General features: G+C 38.4%; 1 protein-coding gene across 3 annotated transcripts in view; it reads left to right on the top strand.

The window, feature by feature from the left end:
- Positions 1 to 18: 18 nt before the first annotated feature.
- Positions 19 to 24,417, top strand: part of WDR76 (WD repeat domain 76) — a 55,323-nt gene continuing 30,924 nt past the window's right edge. Inside the window, exons 1-5 of one of the 3 annotated variants that reach the window (XM_088024771.1) lie at positions 19 to 127; positions 1,527 to 1,629; positions 2,659 to 2,965; positions 12,138 to 12,230; positions 13,860 to 13,915. In XM_088024771.1, coding sequence (XP_087880897.1) covers positions 19 to 127; positions 1,527 to 1,629; positions 2,659 to 2,965; positions 12,138 to 12,230; positions 13,860 to 13,915 — 668 coding nt within the window. Of the gene's footprint in view, positions 128 to 1,526; positions 1,630 to 1,813; positions 1,933 to 2,548; positions 2,966 to 12,137; positions 12,231 to 13,859; positions 13,916 to 24,417 lie in introns of those variants that run through there. The other 2 variants (XM_028126739.2, XM_028126740.2) reach the window with 2 other exon arrangements.

Consider the following 24,417-nt stretch of genomic DNA (forward strand, 5'->3'; position numbering starts at 1 on the left):
TCGAGTCTGTTACTGCGCATGTTCAAAGGCGGCTCTAGCGTCTTCCGTCTCGCAGTGTTTGGACGTCGCTTCTGGCGGGAAATTGCTTCCCATTGGGCTTTGCTGCTAAAATCCTGTGGCGAGACAGGTCCGGATTACGGATTTCTCTTGTTACCTTGGTTTGAACCCGAGGAAAATGGGATAGTGATGAATAAGGAATTGAGCAGATAGTGAAGGGCAGTTTGTCCAGACTGTTGAAAGCTCAGAATTGGAATTTAATGAGAATAGAAGTCCTACAAATAGCACCTGATTAGCTCAGTTGATGAGGCTGAGTGGGTTGTGGTGAGGTATTTTTTGGTCATCACGCGCGGGCAGCTGGTGGTAATTTAGGCCATTGCCATGAAAAAGGAAAAAAATCCCCCAAGGGTCCTGGAGCAATGCCTGAAGTCAGAACAGTGTACTTTTTGGCTTTCCAGTTTTTTCAGTTTCTCAAGACCGTCTCTTAAAACATTCCTGGCTAGACAGTGTTTGTATAGAAGTACACGAGTAATTATTAAGTACTTGCTGTGTTTACTGGCCTTAGCTCTCTAAGGAGTATGGAATATTGTTTAAAGGCTTGAATTTTAGGAAGGCTTGGTAACGGAAGCAATCACAATTTACTAGCTGGGTTTGTAAAAAAAAAAAAATACTGGCTTATTGGAAGTCGGAACACTTTTGACCATAGAAAGGATTTCGTAAGTGTTGTGGTAGGGAGAGCTGGGACAGCATGAAAAAACTCATTAAGTCCAGAAATAGCATGGTATATATTAAACACTGAAAAGTTTGATTTTATCAGTAATTTTTGAGTCAAGGAGTGGTGAAAGTTTAGCAAGAATCAGATCATGGAGGGCCCTGATGTTACTGTTAATAGGATTAGTTCTCAAATTATTTCACCTGTGTTGTAAAATTGGGTCTAGGCTGGGAGAGGAAATGGAATTGGGCAAATCTTGAGCAAGGAACAGTGGAGGACCCATGCCAGGGAAACAGTTTTGGGCTAGAAAGAAAAGGATCTTAAAAATAGAGTAGGTAGAAATTTTTATTTCGAATTTAACAGCTCCAAAACCACGCTGTCCAGAGGGAGTACATATGATGGGAAAACAATTGTTTTGACTTAGGGCAACTCAGAATAGAAACAACAAAAAAAAGTTAATATGGCTGTGACTGTAAGAAATACGGCGCACTAAAATCTTATTTGTTACTTTGTGTACAAAAATGATTTGATTAACAACTTTTCCCCAGCCTTTGGGCTTTGTAAGGTCATCATTAGGATCTTAGTTAACTGGTGGGCAGATGATGAGGTGAAATTTAAACCAGCTTAAGTTATCAGCTCTTGAAAAAAATCAAAATGCTTTCCTTCTAGGAAGAAGGTAATGTGGTAGCCATAGGGCGTAATTTCCTGGTGGGGGGGTTATAAGGAACCGGGGGGCCCAAGTAAAGGCTGCCTGTTGATTTCGATTTTCCAGCTTCTCTATTCATATGGTATCTAAGTGCGTCTGAATCTTTTCCAGGCTCACATTGCAAGGCAAGGTGGTTTTTTCTCAGCAGAAGAGCCAGTGTTTTTCAAAGCGAGATACTGGCATCAGCAGCATCAAAAAAATACTGGGATCTAAGGTAAAAATGTGTATTCGGTCCAATTACAAGAATTTCAGTAGGGGGTGAAGCTGGTGAGCTGGACGCCTACGGAGACGACCGTAACGCCTGCGTGCCCCTCCCCCTCCGGCCCGCTGGCGTCAGAGCCCGTTAGAGCCTCCCGCCAGGCCCCGCCCCAGCCCCGCTGCTCCTCCCCTTGCCCCTCCCGCGCCTCTCGCCGCAATCTTGGCGGGAAGACGCCAGCTGCTAAGCCGCCGAAAGATGTCGGGGTCGCGCGCGGGCAGTGAGGAGAAGGTGGGCTCCAGACAGCGACTCCAGATGAAGGTGAGCAACGGCTTGTTGCTTTCGGGTGCGCTCCTGCCTCAGTGTTCGTGAGGCATTGCCGGGACCAGGCCCGAGAGGGCACGAAGACTTGGCACCCACCACCTCCACATACCGGAACTAGTTCCCGCTCCTTGGGGCATCTCTCAGCTTAACGGGTTTTTCGGGGGTGTTGTTTCAAAAGATAATCGGGGATCCCGGCCCCCTGTTTTCCTCTATGGAAACTCGGCCTTCAGCGTTGGGGAAGGTTATTAGTAACCCCAGAAATAGGAACAGGATGGGATCAGGGACTCTTGCATTTGCCTTTGGGGCAGTTATTGTCGGCTTCCCACTCTGGAGACAATTCCAGTTACTCAGAAGGTGACAGTTGGGGTAGTCTCCTCAGTTACAAATGTAATCATTATTATTACATTATTACTGGTTTGCCGAGTCATGGGTAAAAAAATGCACCCAATATAATAAATAATTAAATTCAGGCTAATGAGTTAGGTATCTAGATTTTGGTGGGGAAAAAAGTTTCGTTACAGGCTATCACTCTGGATTTATTTACACAGACCTGTAAGAAAAGGCATAGGATCTGGGATTCTAATGCTCTCTTTTCTTTTATTGACCTGAATAGGTGAATGAATATAAAGAAAATCAAAACATCACTTGTGTATCTCTGAGACCAGTACAGACTACAGTTTTAGGAAAAACACCTAAGGTTTATCTTGTTCCCTTTTCACTCAGTAATTACAAGCCAGACCAAATTAAGCACTCCAAATCCCTATTGGATAAGAATTCTAACAATGAAGTTGCATGTAAGAAATGTAAGAAGACTGAAATAAGGAAAACTTGCAGAAGGATTTTAACTCCAAGGATGGAAGGCACGTCTTCCAAGGCAGAATCCACTCTGCAAAAATCATCCTTAGATGTTTATACTGAAAGTAACAAGCGACAACACAAGAGCACTTCGGATTCCGATACAGTGATTCTCAGTGTTGATATGGAAAGCAGTCAGGATCTAGACAGTGATGAAGATAACACACCAGGCCTGGTAAGAATTTAATTACTAGCTTATTCAAATTTTTCTTACTTTAAAATTTGAAGTTCTGATAAGCTAAGGGTATCCAGGGTTTATGTTTAATTGAAATTTTATTTTTTAAATGTTGAACACATAACTTCCTTGGTTAATTTTACTCTTGGTTTTGATTTGTCAAGGAGAGGATTGACTCAATCTTCATTCTGTTTCCCTTTTTCTTCCTCTCAGTTTATTGCAGATATTTTTGGGTCTACTTATTACTTATGGTGTCTTGCTCACCTTTACATATTTATGCACAAATGCCAGAAGAAGTTGGCCTGTGGGACATGGCATTTGAGTGACTCTTGATATGAGGGTAGGAAAGTCATCATTAATTGATTAATATGAATAATATTTCCTCTAAATATAAAAAGAAGAAAAATGATGGAGTAGAGAAGATACATGAGAAACACTTATTAGTACTATTGAAAATAATAGTTTGAATCAGTTTAAGGAATTAAGCATCTAATTTTTAGACTTCTATTGCCTATCAGGAATGTTGTATTTCATTTAAAGTGACAGATATTGTGCAAGACAAGATAAAACCATATCACATGTCAAAAGTTAATGGAACGGAAAATGATAGGGGAAAGGGAGATAGGATAATTGTGGTGGTGTTCTTTTGAAATAGGAATTCAATTTATGCTTTATTGTCTCAAGAGGACCTCTCGTGGGACATCGTGGGTCTGTCATTAGTGCATTGGACTGGGGGGTTGAAAGCCTAGGTTTTAGACGTGTTTTTAAGCAAATCACTCTACAGTCAGGGGATTGGATAAGATCATTGCTTCTCAAACTTTAGCCTGTATCAGAATTTCCTGGAGGGCTGTTAAAACTCCATTGCAGGACTCTATCACCAGAGTTTCTGATTTTCGAGAAGTTTTGGAGTGGGGTAAAGAATTGGCATGTCCAACACAGTTTCTTAGAGATGCTGGTGCTGTTGGTCTGGGATGTCATTTTGAAAACCACTGGATTCAGTGATCTCTTTGGCCTCTTTGACTATAAGATTCTGAGTATATGAGGCTAGTGGGAAGTAGATTTTATTTTTTTTAACTTATTTAAAAATTTTAAAAAATTGTTTTTTAATTTCTGTTATAGTTAACATACAGTGTTATATTAGTTTTAGGTGTATGATATAGTGATTCAACAATTCTATACCCTACTCAGTGTTCATCATGATAAGTGTACTCTTAATCCCCTTCACCTATTTCACCCATCCCCCCACCCACCTCCTCTCTGGCAACTATCTGTTCTTTATAGTTAATCTGTTTCTTGGTTTTTCTCTTCTCTTTTTCCTTTGCTCATTTGTTTTGTTTCTTAACTTCCACATGAGTGAAGTCATATGGTACTTACCTTTTTCTGACTGATTTTGCTTAGCATTATACTCTCTAGCTCCATCCATGTTGTTGCAAATGGCAAGATTTCATTCTTTTTCATGGCTGAATAATACTCCATTAGTGTGTGTGTGTGTGTGTGTGTGTGTGTGTGTGTGTGTATGGATGTATATATGGATGTATATATGGGTATACATATGAATATATATATACCGCACCTTTTTAAGATTTTTTTTATTTTTAAATAATCTCTATACCAATGTGGGCCTCAAACTTAAAACCCCAAGATCAAGAGTCACACGCTGTACTGACCGAGCCAGCCAGGCAGTCCCCAGATCTGTGTCCATTCATCTCTTGAGATTTTAGTTTGATCTAAGAAAATAGGGTCAGAAATTAGAACATTAAGAGTAAGTACTGAAGCTAATCAAGCAGAGTCAGACATGCCCAGCATATATTTAAGTAGGACAAACTGAAAGATCGAGCATCCTTTTTTTTTTCTTTAAAGATTTTATTTATTCATTTGTCAGAGAGAGAGAGAGCAAAAGCAGGGGGAGCGGCAGACAGAGGGAGAAGCAGACTCCCTGCTTAGCAAGGAGTCAGATGCAGGACTTGATCCTAGGATCCCAGGAACATGGCCTGAGCCGAAGGCAGACGCTTAACCGACTGAGCCACCCAGCCATCCCAAGATCTAACATCTTTATAGGACATTTCATTAATTATCTTTTTGGAGCAAAATGACTAAGACTTTATGGTACCATGCTTTAGAAATGATATTTTATTTATAAGCTTATTTCTTCCCCAAATGAGGGAAGGTTTTTGTCACATCACAGACAAGCGTCTTGACCTGTAAGTCAGGAATTTTAGGGGCGCCTAGGTGGCTCAGGCAGTTAAAGCATCTGACTCTTGGTTTCGGCTCAGGTCATGATCTCATGGGTGGGGAGATTGAGCCCAGCAGTGGGGCTCTGTGATCAGTGGGGAGTCTGCTTGAGATTCTCTCCCTCTGACCCTCCCCCAACTTGCACTCTCTCTCTAAAATGAATAAGTAAATCTTAAAAAATTTATTCTGTTTTCTGGGAAACTTGCTAAATTTTCTCTTTCAGCACTTTTATTAAATATTTTAACTTCACAGGGACGCCTGGGTGGCTCAGTTGGTTAAGCATCTGCCTTCAGCTCAGGTCATGATCCCAGGGTCCTGGGATGGAGTTCCCCCATCAGGCCTTGCTCAGCAAGGAGCCTGCTTCACCCTTTGCCTGATGCTCCCCACGGCTTATGCTCTCTCTCGCTTTCTCTCTCTCTCTCTCTGACAAATAAATAAATAAAAATCTTTAAATTAAAAAAAATATTTTAACTTTACAAAGCATTTCTTTCTTTCTTTCTTTCTCTTTAAAGATTTCATTTATTTATTTGACAGAGAGAGAGAGAGAGACAGTGAGAGAGGGAACACAGCAGGGGGAGTGAGAAAGGAAGGAGCAGACTTCCTGCTGATCAGGGAGCCCAGTGCAGGGCTCGATCCCAGGAACCTGGGATCATGACCTGAGCCGAAGGCAGGCGCTTAATGACTGAGCCACCCAGGCGCCCCTCACAAATTTATTTTAAGTTTTGAGAACATTTTGGGCTTACAGAAGAGTTGCAAAAATGGTACAGAGAATTTTGATATTTCTTTCACCTGGCTTCCTCTTGTGTTAATGTCATACATAACTGTAGAACACTTATCAAACTAAGAAATTAACCTTGCTACAACAATTTTAAAGTACAGAATTTATTAGGATTTCACCAGGTTTTTTTTGTTTGTTTGTTTGTTTACTAATGCCCTTCTGTTCCAGTATCCAGTCTAGGATTTTACAGTGCATTTAATAGCCATGTTTCTGTAGTCTACTCCAATCTGTGACAGTTCTTCAATCTTTCATGACCTTGGCACTTTTGAAGAGTACTGAAAAGTTATTTTGTGTAATGTTCCTCAATTTGGGTTTGTCTGCTATTTTCTCATAGTTAGATTAAGGTTTTGCATTTTTTGGGCAGGGTACCACAGAAGTGAATGTGCCCTCCTCAGTGCATCATATCGGGGTGTACTTGATATTGATATGTTTTACTGGTGATGTTGACCTGGGTCACTTGGCTTAGGTGGTGTTTGTCAGGATTCTCCAATGGAAACACCATTTTTCCCTTTGTAATTACTAAATATCTTGAGGGAGATACTTTGAGACTATGCATATATCTGGTTTCTGTCATCAAGCATATATTTTTTATTGAGATATAATTCACATAACATAAACTTTACTATTTAAAGGGTACAGTTCAGTAGTTTTTAGTATATATACAAGATTGTACAATCATCACCACTATCCAGTTTCAGAACATTTCTTTCACTCTGAAAAGAAATCTGTACCCATTAGTAGTGGCTACCAACTCCTCCACCTCCCTAACCCAGCCCTGGAAACCACTAATCTACTTTCTTTCTCTATAGATTTGCCTATTCTGGACATTTCATACAAATGAAATCATATAATATGTAGCTTCTTGCGTCTGGCTTCTTTGACTAGCATAATGTTTTCAGGGTTCATTCATGTTGTGTAGTATGTATAGGTACTTGATTCCTTTTTATGGCTGAATAATATTCCATTGTATAGATATATATACCATATTTTGTTTATCCATTCATCAGATGATGAACATTTGGGTTGTTCCCGCTTTTTGCTATTATGAATAGTGCTGCCGCAAGCCTTTGTTTATGAGTTTTTGCTGAACAAATGTTTTCCATTCTTTTGGGTATATATATACCTAGGAATGAAATTGCTGGGTCATATGGTCAACTGTGTTTAACTTATTGAAAAACTGTCAAATTGTTTACCAGACTGGCTGCATGATTTTTACATACCAGCAGCAATGCATGAAGAGTCTACTTTCTTTACACCCTTGCCAATACTTGTTATTTATCTTTCCTAAAAATTAAAAAAAAATTGTGAAATACACAATATAAAATTTAGCACCTTAACCATTTTTAAAGGTAGACTGTAGTACTTTATGTTGTTTATTTATGTTGTTGTGCAGTCAGTCTCCAGAAATCCTTTCATCTTGAAAAACTGAAACACTATTCCATTGAATAACTCCCCATTTCCATCCTACTGCCATCCCCTGGCAACTACCATTCTACTTGTGTCTCTTTGAATTTGACTAGTATAGGTACCTCATAAAAGTGGATTCATGGTATTTGTGTTTTTGTGAGTGGCTTATTTCATGTAACATAATGTTTTAATTATTTATCTTTTTTTTAATTAAAAAAATTTTTTTTGGAGGGACTAGGGGCAGAGAAAGAGAATCTTAAGTAGGTTCCATGCCCAACATAGAGCCAGACCCGGGCTCAATCTCACAACCCTAAGAGTCTGAGCTGAAATCAAGAGTCAGACGCTTGGGCGCCTGGGTGGCTCAGTTGGTTAAGCGACTGCATTCAGCTCATGTCATGATCCTGGAGTCCCGGGATCTAGTCTCACATCAGGCTCCCTCCTCGGCAGGGAGTCTGCTTCACCCTCTCACCCTTCCCCTCTCATGCTCTCTTTTTCTTCATTCTCTCTCTCTCAAATAAATAAATAAAAATCTTAAAAAAAAAAAAAGACGCTTAACCCACTAAGTCACCCAGGTACCCCCCCACCTCCAATTTTTTTTATTTTTATTAAGTAAGTTCTAGGGCCAATGATGGGCTTGAACTCACAACCCTGATATCAAGAGCTGCATGTTCTACCAGTAGAGTCAGCCAGGTGCTCCTTGTCTTTTTGATTATAGCCATTCTAGTGGATGTGATGTAGTGTCTCATTGTGGTTTTGATTTGCATTTTTCTAATGATCAGTAATGTTGAGTGTTTTTATTTTTATTTTTTTAAAGATTTTATTTATTTATTTGACAGAGACAGAGCTAGAGAAGGGAACACAAGCAGGGGGAGTGGGAGAGGGAGAAGCAGGCTTCCCGCAGAGCAGGGAGCCCGACGTGGGGCTCGATCCCAGGACCCTGGGACCATGACCTGAGCCGAAGGCAGACGCTTAACGACTGAGCCACCCAGACGCCCCTTGTTGAGTGTTTTTACATGAACTTATTGGCCATTTGTGCTTTGGAGAAATAGCTTTTAGAGCCCTTTGCCATTTGAAAAATTAAATTGTCATTTTGTTTTGAATTGTAAGAGTTCTTTATATATCCTGGACACTAGACCCTTATTAGATCTATCACTTGCAAGTATTTTCTCCTGTTTTTTTGTACTTTATTTTCATGTTCTTGATAATGTCCTTTGACATACAAAAGTTATTGATTTTATTTTTTTAAGATTTTATTTATTTGAGAGAGCACATGAGAGAGCAAGAGAGAGAGCACAAGTGGAGGGAGAAGCAGAGGCAGAGGGAGAAGCAGGCTCCCCACTGAGTAGGGAGCCCAACTGGGGCTCGATCCCAATACCCCGGGATCATGACTGGAGCTGAAGGTGGACGCTTTACCAACTGAGCCACTCAGGCGCCCCAGAAGTTGTTAATTTAAATTTAACTTTTTTTGAGAGGGAGAGAAAGTGCACACACGTGAGTGGGGGAGGGGGTGTGGCAGAGGGAGAGAGAGAATCTCAAGCAGAGTCCGTGCTGAGCACAGAGCTGGACGCAGGGCTTGATCTTTCATAACTGAGATCATAACCTGAGCCAAAATCAAGGGTCAGATGCTCAACTGACAGAGCTCTGCTGTTATGAATGGTGGTGTTTTCTTACAATCATTTTCTGATTGTTCATTGTTAGTGCCTAGACATATAACTGATTTTTGTATATTGATCTTGTATCTTGCAACTTTGCTGAGGTTGCTTATTAGTTTTTTGTGTGAATTCTTAAGCATTTTCTATCTATTAGATCATGTTTTGGCCATAAAGATAGTTTTCTTTCTTTCTTTTCAATGTGGATGTTCTTTAATATTATTTCTTCCCAGTCGTCCTGTCCTCATTGTCCCAGAATCTCCAGGACAGTGTTGGATAGAAGTAGCAAAAGTAGACATATTTTCTTGTTCCTGAGCTTATAGGGGAAAAGCTTTCAGTCTTTCACCATTAAGTATGATGTTAGCTGTGAGAAACATCTATTTTCAAAAAACCTTTATCTCAAGTAATTATAGATGCATAACAATTTGCAGAAATAGTACAGAGAGGTATCATGTAGCCTTCACCCAGTTTTTCCCAGTGGGTACATCTTATATAACTACATCACAGTACCAGGACGGGGAAGTTCACATCATACGAGGTATGTGTATAATTCTGTATCATTACAATCAAGATACAGAACTATTCCATCTCCACAAAAATTTCCCTTGGGCTCTTTGTTTTTTTAAATTTATTTTAAGTAGGGTCCATGGTGGGGTTTGAACTCACCACCTTGAGATCAAGAGTTGCATGCTCTAGGGACTGAGCCATCCAGGCACCTCAGGCTATTTCTTTCTATTAGGTCTGTAGCCCTCCCTCTCACCCTCCTTAGCCCCTGGCAACTGCTAATTTTTTTTTTTTTTGTCTCTACAGTTTTGTCATTTTGAGAATGTTATGTAAATGGATTCATATAGTTTGTGAATTTTTGGCATCAAGCATGTTTTTAATTCAAGTTCTTTGATTTTTTTTTTTAAAGATATCACCCTTTGTTTTATGGATACAATAACTTCTTAAGTGTTTCTGAAGATAGTGAAGTTTTTTAAAAAATGTTTATTTCCTACATATGTTTATTTTGAGAACCCACTTTTTCTGACGTTTGCTTGGTCTTCCTGTTAAATGTTGCAAGTTTTTGATAGGTGGGTGATGGATAAGAATAGTTTGAATTAAACATACCACTTAAAGATACCAATTATTTTTCTTAATTTTCTTAATTGTGTCTGTGGTAATTAGAATCATTTAAATTTGTTTCTTTGATTTTGAAATAGAATCTTATGAAATCCCTGATGATGATGGTGGTGATGTTTTTCCCCCTGAAAAGCAGTTGTAAAGGCAGTGGCACAATAAACTTTTACTTTTGCTGCCACTATTATTTTGTGTGTGTGAGGAGAATTTTTATTTTGGTCAAAGTAATACATGTACATCCACATTTAAGTCATATAATTCACACACACACATGTGTATACACACACACACACACACACACAAAAGTAATTCCATATGTACATACATATGTACTCAGAAGCAAATCAAAACATCCAGCAGTTTTCTGCCACATACTTCTCTGTTTGTGATTGCTGCTGCCCAGTAGACTAATTATACTTTAAACCTTTTAAGCTTTTATCCCTTCCATATTATCTATTAATTTAATATGGAAGATGAAGACCTGTTTCATTCATGCTACACCTTATACGCATGTGCCCACCCACTCCTTTCCCTTCTCACATCTTTACTAGGTATAGCCCAAGCTCTAGTAGAGTTGTAACAAAGAATTTTTATGGCTTCATATATAAAAATATATATATTTTTTTTCCCTCCGTGAAACATTTCCTGAGCACCTACATCTTCCTATTTCATTCTGGACTGTTTAACCCTTTCTTGGCCTTCCTTTTACCATTTTCCTTTGAATTTCTTTGATCTTTTATCATTCCTATGCTGGAACTTCTGTACCCTACGTACTGTCTTGGAACTTTTTTTTTAGTTTATTCTCTTATTTTGGTGAAGTGCAGCTTAGAGCTTCCTGAGAAAAGGTGTAGGAGAGGTAGATTATGTGTCTGACAAAGTCTTTATGCTGTATTTGATTGATGGCTTAATTGGATTTAGAATTGTTAGATTGGATTGTTAATTGGAAATAGAATTGTTCCTTAGAATTTTAAGGAAAAAATAATTTTTCCTTAAAATTTTAAATATACTCTTTTTTTTAAGATTTTATTTATTTATTTGACTGAGAGAGACACAGTGAGACAGGAACACAAGCAGGGGGAGTGGGAGAGGGAGAAGCAGGCTTCCCCCTGAGCAGGGAGCCCGATGCGGGGCTCGATCCCAGGACCCTAGGATCATGACCTGAGCTGAAGGCAGATGCTTAATGACTGAGCCACCCAGGCCCCCCTAAATATACTCTTTCATTGTCTTCCAGCTCCCCTCAGTATTGAGAAATGTTATTCTGATTCTTGCTTCTTTGTGATCTTTTTTCCTTATTGGCAGACTTTTTTTAACCTCACTTATCTCAGGTGTTAAGAAATTTTGTGATGTGTGTAAGCTTTGGTCTTTTTTCATTTGTTGTGCTTCATACTCATTGGGCCCTTTTAATCTGGAAACTCATGTCTTTAAGTTTCAAGAAACTTTCTTACGTTATTTCTCTCATAACTTTCTCCTCCATTTTCTCTGCTCCTCTTTTTACCGCTGTAACTATTAGTTGGATATTGGACCGCCAAGCTTGATTCTCTGGTTTTATTGTCTTTTCTGCCTGTGCCTTTATCTTTTTGTTGTTGTTCTTTTATCTAAATTTCCTTAACTCTTTGAATGAATTTAAAATTTTCTGGTACACATTTCTTTCTCTTTTGTTTGCTAAAAAGATAACTGTGAGTAATGGTGAATTAATGATGAGTAGGAAATAATTTGCTATTAGGTTACACTACTAGACTTCTGATATGTCACTTGTTATTTAATCGGGAAGTCATGTAGATGCCTTGTGGTTATCCCAGATTCAAACTCTTACACTCAGTATCCAGTGCACATCCAATGTGTGCCATTTGGTAAGATAGCATGTAATGAATAAAGCAGGTGCAATTTGAAGGAAAGTATACATTTGAGAATTCAACACCTAGTTTTATGAGGTGCTTTTGCTGTGGATCATGCAAAGTAACAGAATTTTTTTGGTGTAATTTCATAGGATGAATTTTCAGGATTGTCATCGTACGAAAGGAAGAGACTGAAGAACATATCAGAAAATGCAAACTTTTTTGCTTCTCTTCAGTTGTCTGAGGTTTGTGTGGAATTTCTAATTAAGAGCAAGATGCCATTCCTCTTGCCTGTAGGTCAATAAAATACTCATAGTATCCGGTTTCAAACATCAGATAAGGGAGGGTAAAATTAGGACTGAGTTTTGCATTTTGTAGGAAGAGTTACCAAATATTTTATTGATTCTAAGACATTTTTTTCATTTTAATGTTTTTGAAATTGACATCTTGAAACTATAACTGGCAGCTTTTCCTCCCTTTTGTTGGTGCATAAGATAATGGTGTCTTATGAATGGTTGTCTTGGATTCTGAGGAACAGAGTATGTTCCAAGTGGTTGCTTTACCTGTAAAGGATAAAGGAGAAGTAGGAGGAATGGGTTGAGGGATGTGTGGTAGAGGAGTGAGAGGACAAGCTTTTTTTTTTTAATCCTTTTTCCCCCTAAGATTTATTTATTTATTGGGGGGTGGGGAGAGAGAGAGAGAGCACGAGTTGGGGTGGGGAAAGGGACAAAGGGAGAGGAACAAGCAGACTTCCTGCTGAGCAGGGAACTAGACACAGGGACCCTGGGATCATGACCTGAACTGAAGGCAGACGCTTAACTGACTGAGCCACCCAGGTGCCCCTCTTTTTTTGAAAAATCTTAGAGAATAGGTGGAAATATGCTTTATATAGTGAGCTTTAAGGATAAATGGCCAGGGGTGCCTGGGTGGCTCAGTTGGGATCGAACCCTTCGTCAGGCTCCCTGTTCAGCAGAGAGCCTGTTTGTTCCTCTGTCTGCCAGTGCCCCTTGCTTGCACTCTCTCTATCAAATAAATAAATAAAATCTTTCAATAATAATAAATTCAAAATCTTAAAAAAAAGGATAAATGGCCAGATGTATGCTAGTGTTTTATAGTCATTATAACTAAATGTGTAATTTACATTGCGTCTTTACACTGTGGGTAAAACTTCTGTGTGTGGGATAGCCCTTCAGGAGGGTATGTGATATTTTCTTTCAAACTGTAACAAGCCCTTGGCTTTATTAAAAAATTGCTTGATTTCTTTGATTACACATTCCCAAATATTCAGCATTTGTTTGCATCTTGAGGGAATGGAGGGTGACTTAATATAAGGGATTATATTGTTAAGTCATTAAAATTTGAAAATTCATCAGAAATTTAGACAAAGTATCTCTGATTTTGATTTTAGTTAACAGAAATTATAATTTGATTTATAGAAGTGTAATATAACTTTTCTGGAGAATATCAAAGTAGGATTGCCTGTAGTAGAAGTTAAACCTTTTAATTTATAATAGTATATTTGATTAAATGTTTAATGTTCAATCATGTAAACTCATTAGCAACCTGGTCCAAGGTATCAGAATGTCAGTACAATGTGGGGCTTGAACTCATGACCCTGAGGTCAAGACCTGAGCCCAGATCAAGTTTGATGCTTAAACCAACTGAGCCACCCAGGTGCCCCAGTCCTTTAGATGGTATTATTTACTTGCTTTTATTATTGATGGTTTATTTGTCTCTTGTCTGTTACCAAGAGCAGGTATCATATTTTAAGGATCTTTATTTCCTATATAGATCTTAGTTTAGTGTTGATAAAGCAGCATACTTAATATTTTATAAGGTAGTATCTTTACATGTATGTTTTGTGTATTTTGCAGTCAGCTGCAAGGTTCCGTGAAATGATAAAGAAGAGGCAGCCTCCTGAATCCAAAAGGTAAAAGATTTGATTTGCAATGCCTACACCATGATGTATTGTTGAACTCAACTTTATAATATGCAAAATGGTTACCACGGTAAATAAGAAACTGTGATCTTAAACCTGTTGTTTCACATCTTCACGAACATTTGGTGTTGTCAGTGTTCTGGATTTTGGCCATTCTAATAAGTGTGTATTGGTATCTCATTGTTCTTTTAATTTTTGTTTCTCTGATAACATGATGTAGAGCATCTTTTCATATGCTTATTGCTGTCTGTGTATTACTTTGGTGAACTATCTGTTAAGGTCTTTGGCCCATTTTTAAATTCAGTTGTTTTATTTTTGTTGAGTTTTAAGAGTTCCTTGTATTTTTTGGATAACAGTCCTTTATCAGATGTGTCTTGTACAGATATTTTCTCCCGGTCTGTGGCTTGTCTTCTCATTCTCTTGGTAGTGTCTTTTGCAGAGCAGAAGTTTTTTAATCTTAATGAAGTTTACTTCATCACTTTTTTCTTTAACCGATTGTGTTTTTGGTATTTTAATTAAAAACCATTGCTATACCCAAGGTCACCTAGGTTTTCTTTTATTCTCTTCTACAAATTTTATAGTTCTGCATTTTACATTAGATATGTGATCTTTTTTGAGTTAATTTTGTGATGGGTTAGAGGCTGTGTCTAGATTGATTTTTTTTTTTTTGGATGTGGTTATCCATTTGTTGAAAAGATTATTTTTGCTTCATTATCTTGCCTTTGCTCTTTTGTCTAAGATCAGCTGGCTCTCTGTTCTGTACCATTGATTTGTGTATTCTTTCATCAATACAATACTGTCTTTAAAAACAACTACAGCTTTTTAAAAAATTTTTTATTGTTAATCACCATACATTACATCATTAGTTTTTGATGATTCATTGTTTGTGTATAACACCCAGTGCTCCATGCAGAACGTGCCCTCCTTAATACCCAACACCAGGCTAGCCCACTCTCCCACCCCCCTCCCCTCTAGAACCCTCAGTTTGTTTTTCAGAGTCCATCGTCTCTCATGGTTCGTCTCTCCCTCCGATTTCCCCCCTTCATTCTTCCCCTCCTGCTATCTTCTTCTTTTTTTTTTTTTTTAACATATATTGTATTATTTGTTTCAGAGGTACAGATCTGTGATTCAACAGTCTTGCACAATTCACAGCGTTCACCATAGCACATATCCTCCCCAATGTCTGTCACCCAGCCACCCCATCCCTCCCACCCCCCACCACTCCAGCAACCCTCAGTTTGTTTCCTGAGATTAAGAATTCCTCATATCAGTGAGGTCATATGATACGTGTCTTTCTCTGATTGACTTATTTCGCTCAGCATAACACCCTCCAGTTCCATCCATGTCATTGCAAATGGCAAGATCTCATTCCTTTTGATGGCTGCATAATATTCCATTGTGTATATATACCACATCTTTATCCATTCATCTGTCGATGGACATCTTGGCTCTTTCCACACTTTGGATTTTGTGGACATTGCTGCTATAAACATTGGGGTGCACGTACCCCTTTGGATCCCTACATTTGAATTGTTGGGGTAAATACCCACTAGTGCAATTGCTGGATCATATGGTAGCCCTATTTTCAACTTTTTAAGGAACCTCCATACTGTTTTCCAGAGTGGCTGCACCAGCTTGCATTCCCACCAACAGTGTAGGAGCGTTCCCCTTTCTCCATCCCTGCCAAATTCTGTCATTTCCTGACTTGTTAATTTTAGCCATTCTGACTTGTGTGAGGTGATATCTCATTGAGGTTTTGATTTGGATTTCCCTGATGCCGAGCGACACTGAGCACTTTTTCATGTGTCTGTTGGCCATTTGGATGTCTTCTTTGGAAAAATGTCTGTTCATGTCTTCTCCCCATTTCTTGATTGGATCATTTGTTCTTTGGGTGTTGAGTTTAAGAAGTTCTTTATAGATTTTGGATACTAGCCCTTTATCTGGTATGTCATTTGCAAATATCTTCTCCCATTCTGTCGGGTGTCTTTTGGTTTTGTTGACTGTTTCCTTTGCTGTGCAAAAGCTTTTTATCTTGATGAAGTCCCAATAGTTCATTTTTGCCCTTGCTTCCCTTGCCTTTGGTGATGTTTCTGGGAAGAAGTTGATGTGGCTGAGGTCGAAGAGGTTGCTGCCTGTGTTCTTCTCTAGGATTTTGATGGACTCCTGTCTCACATTTAGGTCTTTCAACCATTTTGAGTCTATTTTTGTGTGTTGTGTAAGGAAATGGTCCAGTTTCATTCTTCTGCATGTGGCTGTCCAATTTTCCCAACACCATTTGTTGAAGAGACTGTCTTTTTTCCATTGGACATTCTTTCCTGCTTTGTCGAAGATTAGTTGACCACAGAGTTGAGGGTCCATTTCTGGGCTCTCTATTCTGTTCCATTGACCTATGTGTCTGTTTTTGTGCCAGTACCATACTGTCTTGATGATGACAGCTTTGTAATAGAGCTGGAAGTCCGGAATTGTGATGCCACCAGCTTTGCTTTTCTTTTTCAATATTCCTCTGGCTATTTGGAGTCTTTTCTGGTTCCATACAAATTTTAGGATTATTTGTTCCATTTCTTTGAAAAAAGTGGATGGGTATTTTGATGGGGACTGCATTGAATGTGTAGATTGCTCTAGGTAGCATTGACATCTTCACAATATTTGTTCTTCCAATCCATGAGCATGGAACGTTTTTCCATTTCTTTGTGTCTTCCTCAGTTTCTTTCATGAGTATTTTATAGTTTTCTGAGTACAGATCCTTTGCCTCTTTGGTTAAATTTATTCCTAGGCATCTTATGGTTTTGGGTGCAATTGTAAATGGGATCGACTCCTTAATTTCTCTTTCTTCTGTCTTGTTGATGTATAGGAATGCCACTGATTTCTGTGCATTGATTTTATATCCTGCCACTTTACTGAATTCCTGTATGAGTTCTAGCAGTTTTGGGGTGGAGTCTTTTGGGTTTCCCTCATAAAGTATCATGTCATCTGCAAAGAGTGAGAGTTTGACTTCTTTGCCGACTTGGATGCGTTTTACTTCTTTTTGTTGTCTGATTGCTATGGCTAGGACTTGTAATACTATGTTGAATAACAGTGGTGATAGTGGACTTCCCTGCTGCGTTCCTGACCTTAGGGAGAAAGCTCAGTTTTTCCCCATTGAGATGGATATTCGCTGTGGGTGTTTCATAGATGGCTTTTATGATATTGAGGTATGTACCCTCTATCCCTATACTCTGAAGAGTTTTGATCAAGAAAGGATGCTGTACTTTATCAAATACTTTTTCTGCATCTATTGAGAGGATCATATGATTCTTATTCTTTCTTTTGTTAATGTATTGTATCATATTGTTTAATTTGCGGATGTTGAACCAACCTTGCAGCCCAGGGATAAATCCCACTTGGTCGTGGTGAATAACCCTTTTAATGGACTGTTGTATCTTATTGGCTAGTATTTTGGTGAGAATTTTTGCATCCATGTTCATCAAGGATACTGGTCTGTAATTCTCTTTTTTGATGGGGTCTTTGTCTGGTTTGGGGATCAAGGTAATGGTGGCCTCATAAAACGAGTTTGGAAGTTTTCCTTCCATTTCTATTTTTTGGAACAGTTTTAGAAGAATAGGTATTAGTTCTTCTTTAAATGTTTGGTAGAATTCCCCTGGGCAGCCATCTGGCCCTGGGCTTTTGTTTGTTGGGAGATTTTTGATTACTGCTTCAATTTCCTTAAAAAGAATTACAGCATTAAAGTAAGTCTTGACATTGGGTAGTCAGTCCTCCAACTTCGTCATTCTTCAATATTGTGTTGGTTATTCTGTGTTTTTTGCCTCTCTGTGTAAACTGTAGAATCATTTTGTCACTATCCACAAAATAACTTGCTAGGGTTTTGATTGAGAGTACATTGAATTTATAGATCAAGGTGGAAAGAACCGACATCTTGACTATCTGTAAACATGGAATATCTGTCCATTTATTTAGGTCTTTGATTTTGTTCTTTGGAGTTTTGTAGTGTACTTCATATAGATCTTGGAAATATTTTGTAAGGCTTGAACCTAAGTATTTCATTGTATGGGTGCTAATGTAAATGATATATATTTAACTTCAACAAATTTCCCTTGTTTATTGCTGGCATATAGGAAAGCAATTGACTTTTATATATTAACCTTGTATCCTACAACCTTGGTATAATCGCTTATTAGTTCCAGGAGTTCTTTTGTTCATTCTTTAGAATTTTGTACATAGACTATCATGTCATCTATGAGCAAATGCAGCTTTTTTTTTTATTTAATAGATTACTGGTTTATTATAGAAGGATATAACTTGAAACAGCTAAAGGAAGAGATGCATAGGGCAAGGCATGGGGAAATGGTACAGAGCTTCAATGCCCTCTCAGAGTGTGTCCTCTCCCAGCACATCCATGTGTTCACTAACCTGGAAACTTTTTTATTTTTTATTTTTATTTTGAAAAATTTATTTATTTGTTTATTTTTTGAGAGAGCATGCATCTGAGTTGGGGGAGAGAGAATCTTAAGTAGGTTTCATGCCCAGTGCAGAGACCGACTTGGGGCTTGATATCATGATCCTGAGATTATGACCTGAGCCAAAATCAAGAGCCGATGCTTAACTGACTGAGCCACCTAGGTGTCCCCAACCTGGAAACTTTTGAACAAATATAGTTTTATTTTTTTCTTCCAAATCTGTGTACCATTTATTTTCTTTTCTTGTCTTATTGCATTAGCTAGAAGTTCCAGCATAATGTTGAAAAGGAATGGTGAGCGAGGACATCCTTGCCTGTACCTGATCTTGGTGGGAAAGTTTGGTGTTTCTCACCATTTAAGTATGACATTAGCTTTAGGTTTTCTGTAGATACTCTCTATCAAGTTGAGAAAGTTCCCCTCTAATTTACTGAGATTTTTTTTTTTTTATCATGAGTGGGTGTTGGATTTAGTCAAAAGCATATTCTGCATTTGTTGATAGGATCATGTGATTTTGCTTTTTTAGCCTATTGATGTGATGGATTTACATTGAACAATTTTTGATAGATTACGTGATTTTTGAGTGTTGAACTAGTCTTGCATACCTGGAATATATCCCACTTGCTTGTGGCTTGTAATACTTTTTGTACATTGTTGGGTTCAATGTGCTAATATTTTGTTGAGGGTTTTGCATCTGCTCATTAGAGATTATTGGTCTGTAGTTTTCTGTTTTGTAATGTTTTTGGTTTTGGTATTAGGGTAATGCTGGCCTCATAGAATGAGATAGGTAGGATTCTCTCTGCTTCTATCCTCTAAAATAGAGATTGTAGAGAATCGGTACAATTTCTTTCTTATATATTTGGTAAAATTCACCAGTGAACCTATGTCAGCCTGGTGCTTTTTTATTTTGGAAGGTTATTAATTATTGATATAATTTCTTTAATAGGTGTAAGCCTACTCAGATTATCTATTTCTAATTCAGATTGTGAGTTCAGCAGTTGAGTCTTTTCAAGAATTGTCCATTTCATCTAGGCTATCAAATAGGTGGGCATAGAGTTGTTCATATCATTCCTTTATTATCTTTTTAATGTCCATAGGATCTATAGTGAGACCCCTCTTTCTGATATTGATAATTTTTTTCTTTGTTAGCCTTTTTAGAGGCTTATTGATTTTATTGGTCTTTTTAAATTTTATTTTTTATTATTTTTTTTAAGATTTTATTTATTTGAGAGAGAGTGAGAGTGAGGGAGAGTGAAAGCAAGAGAGATCACAGAGGGAGAGGGAGAAGCAGACACGCCGCTGAGCAGAGAGCCTGATGTGGGGCTCAGTCGCAGGACCCTGAGATCATGATCTGAGCTAAAGGCAGACATTTAACTGGCTGAGCCACTCAGGTGCCCCATTGGTCTTTTTTTTAAAAATTACTTATTTATTTATTAGAGAGAGACTGACCAAGCACAGGGGGAGGGCCAGGGGAGAGAGAATCTCAAGCAGACTCCACTGAGCATGGAGCCCAATGTGGGGCTTGATCTCAAGACCCTGAGATCATGACCTGAACTGAAATCAAGAGTTGGACACTTAAGTAACTGAGCCATCCAGGAGCCCCAAATTTTATTGGTTTTTTGAAAGAACTGGCTTTTGGTTTTGTTGATCCCTCCCCTGCCCCCGGTGATTTCCTGTTTTTAATTTGCTCAACTTTTATTATTTCTTTTCTTCTCCTTACTTTGGATTAATTTGCTCTTCTTTTTCTGGTTTTCTGAGTTGGAAACTTAGATGATTGATTTTTTACCTTCTTTCCTAATATATGCATTCATTGTTATAAATTTCCCTATAAGCACTGCTTTCCCTGCATCCCACAAATTCTTTAGGTTGTGTTTACATTTTCATTTAGTTAAAAATATTTTTTATATCTTCTTGAGATTTCTTCTTTGACCCATGTGTTATTTAGCAGATTGTTTTCTTCCTTTTTTTTTCTTTAAAGATTTTATTTATTTATCTGAGAGAGAGAGAGAGAGAGAGAGCATAAGCAGGGGAGAGGGGGAGAGGGAGAGGGAGAATCAGACTCCCCACTGAACAGGGAGCCCAGTGTGTGACTTGATCCCAGAGCCCTGGGATCATGACCTGAGCCAAAGGCAGATGCTTGACTGAGCCCCCCAGGCTTCCTTGTGTGTTATTTCATTGAACTGGATTGTTCCAATGGATGACCAGGGACTGAGCCTACATTTTTCTGGGGGGAGGTGAGAAGACAAGTTAATTACCTAGAAGATGTTTTAATAACTTGTTTGAAGGGTTGGAGTGTTGGAGAGGGCATGAGCCTGAGCAGAACTAGGGAGGATTCAATTTCCCTTAAGGATGGTCCTTAGAATCATCCCTATCTCATTCAGGATGCCTTGGGTCAGTATAATGAGGCACCTGACTGAAAAAGTGGTAGGATCCCCCAAGTTGCAGAGAAGAAACTGGAGCTTGGGATTGTCTTGACCAGGGAAACCTAAGTAGGGATGAAAAAATAAGAATAAAAATGCAAATGTATACAAAATGCTTTCATATAATCAGTACTGTGAATTAGTTTTGTTTTTTTTTAAGATTTTATTTATTTGACACAGAAAGAGTGAGCACAAGCAGGGGAGTGGCAGGCAGAGGGAGAGGGAGAAGCAGGCTTCCCATCAAGCAGGGGAGCCTGATGAGGGTCTCGATCCTAGGGTCCTGGAATCATGACCTGCACCGAAGGCAGATGCTTAACTGACAGCCACCCAGCTGCCCCAACCCATGTGTTATTTGTAGTTTAATCTGTATGTATTTTGGGTTTTCCAGGTATCTTTCTCTTATTACCTTCTAGTTTAATTCATTTGTGTTCTGAGAGCAAACATCGTATGATTTTCTTCTTTTTAAAATTTCTCTTCATTTAAATTTGTTAAGGTGTGTTTTATGGTCTAGAATGTGGTCTACCTTGGTGAACGTTCCATCTGAGCTTGAGAGGAAATGTGTATTCTGTTTTTGAGGAAAAAAAATTTTTTTTAAAAGATTTTATTTATTCATGAGAGACAGAGAGAGCGAGAGGCAGAGGGAGAAGCAGGCTCCCCGTGGAGCAGGGAGCCTGATGCAGAACTTGATACCAGGACTCTGGGACCATGACCTGAGCTGAAGGCAACTGAGCCACCCAGGAGCCTCAGCCTTTTTTTTTTTTAGAATTTCTTTTTTTTTTAAGATTTGTATTCTGTTTTTGAATGAACTGGTCTATAGATGTTGGTTATATCTATTTTATGGATAGTATGTCAAGTTGAACTGTGCCCTTGCTGATTTGCTGCCTGCTGGATCTCTCCATTTCTGACAGGGGGGTGTTTAAGTCTCCAACTAAGATAGTAGAGGCACCTATTTTTTCTTTTTTTTTTTGCAATTCTATTAGTTTTTGCCTTACATAGTTTGATTATCTGTTGTTAGGTGCATTATGTTATGTTATCTTGGAGAATTGGCCCCTTTATCATTATGTATTGCCCTTCTTTATCCCTGATAACTTTTTTTGCTTTGAAGTCTGCTCTGTCTGAAATTAATATAGTCATTCCTGCTTTCTTTCCAGTTGTGTTAGCATGGTGTATTTTTCTCCATTTACTTTTAATCTTTATGTGTCTTTATATATATATATATACACACACATATATATATATTAAAGATTTTATTTATTTATTTGACAGAGAGAGAGACAGCGAGAGGGAAAACAAGTAGGGGGAGTGGGAGAGGGAGAAGCAGGCTCCCCGCTGAGCAGGGAGCCCGATGCGGGGCTTAATCCCAGGACCCTGGCTGGGATCATGAAGTGAGCCGAAGGCAGACGCTTAACAACTGAGCCACCCAGGTGCCCCTATGTGTCTTTATATTTAAAATAGATTTCTTATAGACAACATATGTTTGGGTGTTGTATTTGATCCACTCTGACAGTCTCTTTTAATGGGTGCATTTAGACCATTGGTGTTCAGATTGAGTATTGATATATTTGGATTAATATCTACCATATTTTTTAATATGGGTATTGATATATTTGTATTTATATCTACCTTGTTAATATTTTCTACTTATTGCCCTTGTTTTTTGTTCCTATTTTTGTCTCCACTGTTTTTCTGCCTTTTTGGGTTTTATTTTATATATATATTTTTAAAAGATGTATTTATTTATTTGATAGAAAGAGACATAGCGAGAGAGAGAACACAAGCAGGGAGAGTGGGAGGGGGAAAAGCAGGCTTCTGGTGGAGCAGGGAGCCCCATGCGGAGCTCGATCCCAGCACTCTGGGATCATGACCTCAGCTGAAGGCAGACGCTTAACGACTGAGCCACCCAAGTGCCCCACCTTTTATGGTTTTAATTGAGCATTTTATATGATGTCATTTTCTCTTCTTACTTAAGGTATCCGTTATACTTTTTTCCCCTCTTTTTTTAGAGATTGCCCTTGAGTTTACAATATACATATATAACTAACCCAAGTCCACTTTCACTTAACAGTGTACAACTACAGGGTGTGAGTGGGGTATAGTGTGAGTACCTTATAATAACAAAATAATCCTAATTCTTCCTTCTTGTCCCTTGTATCATTGTTGTCATTCATTTCACATGTATAAATATACATAAGTATATATATACATAGATGTGTATGTATATATATATATGTATTCATAAGATATATATATAAGTGTACATAACCAAATACGTTGTTGCTATTGTTATTTTGAGATAGCGTTATTAAGAATGAGGAAAACAATTTTTTTTTTTACCTTATTCCTTCTTTGATGCTCTTCCTTTCTTTTTGTGGATCTGAGTTTCTGATCTCTGTTTTTCTTCTCTCTAACTAACTTCTTTTAACATTTCTTGTAAGGCACATCTAATGGCAACAAATTCTCTTAAATTTTTTTTTAAAGTAAGCTTTATGCCCAGTGTTGGGCTTGAACTCATGACTCCAAGATCAAGAGTTGCATATTCTACTGACTGAGCTAGCCAGGTGCCCTCTCAACACTTTAAATATTTTACTCTGCTCTGTTGATTGCATAGTTACGAGAAGATGGATGTAGTTCTTATCTTTGTTTGCCTGTAGGTAAGGTGTTTTTTTCCTCCTGGCTTCTTTCAGGATTTTTTCTTTCTCTTTGATTTTCTCTAGTTTGGAAATGAATTGCCTAGGGGTCGTTTTTTTTTTTTTTTTTGTAGTTTTTGTAGGTGTAGTTATTTATCTAGGTGTAGTTTTTACCATGCAAGTATGGTAGATATTAATCCAGATATATCAGTACTCAGTATGAACATCAATGGTCTAAATGCACCCATTAAAAGAGACTGTCAGAGTGGATCAAGTATAACACCCAAACATGTTGTCTATAAGAAATCTACTTTAAATATAAAGACACATAATGCCAAAGAAGGGATAGCTTCTTGGATCTGTGATTTGGTGTCTGACATTAATTTGGGGAAATTCTTGGTTACTATTGTTTCAAATATATCTTCTGTTTTTCTCTTTTCCTTATCCTTCTGGTATTCCCACTATGTATATGTTATACCTTTTGTAGTTATCCCACAACTCGTGGATATTCTGTTTTTTTTTTTTTTAATATTTTATGTATTTATTTAACAGCAAGAGAGCACAAGCAGGGGCAGTGGCAGAGGGAGAGAGAGAAGCAGGCTCCCCGCTGAGCAGGGAGCTTGATGTGGGGCTCCATCCCAGGACTCTAGGATCATGACCTGATCTGAAGGCAGACGCTTAACAGCTGAGCCACCCAGGCACCCCTCTGTTTTTCTGTTTTGTTTTGTTTTGTTTTTTTCAGTCTTTTTTCTCCTTGCGTTTCAGTTTTGGTGATTCCTATTGAGATATCCTTAAGCTCAGGGATTCTTTCCTCAGCCATGTCTTATCCACTATTAAGCTCATCAAAGGCATTCTTCAGGGGCGCCTGGGTGGCTCAGTCGTTAAGCGCTTAGGCTCAGGTCATGGTCCCACGGTTTGAGCCCCGCATCGGGCTCCCAGCTCAGCGGGAAGCCTGCTTCTCCCTCTCCCACTCCCTCTGCTTGTGTTCCCTCTCT

Source organism: Eumetopias jubatus, unplaced genomic scaffold (assembly GCF_037043125.1).
Source record: "Eumetopias jubatus isolate StellerSeaLion01/CBP00866 unplaced genomic scaffold, mEumJub1_p1.0 scaffold_7, whole genome shotgun sequence".
Lineage (NCBI taxonomy): Eukaryota > Metazoa > Chordata > Mammalia > Carnivora > Otariidae > Eumetopias > Eumetopias jubatus.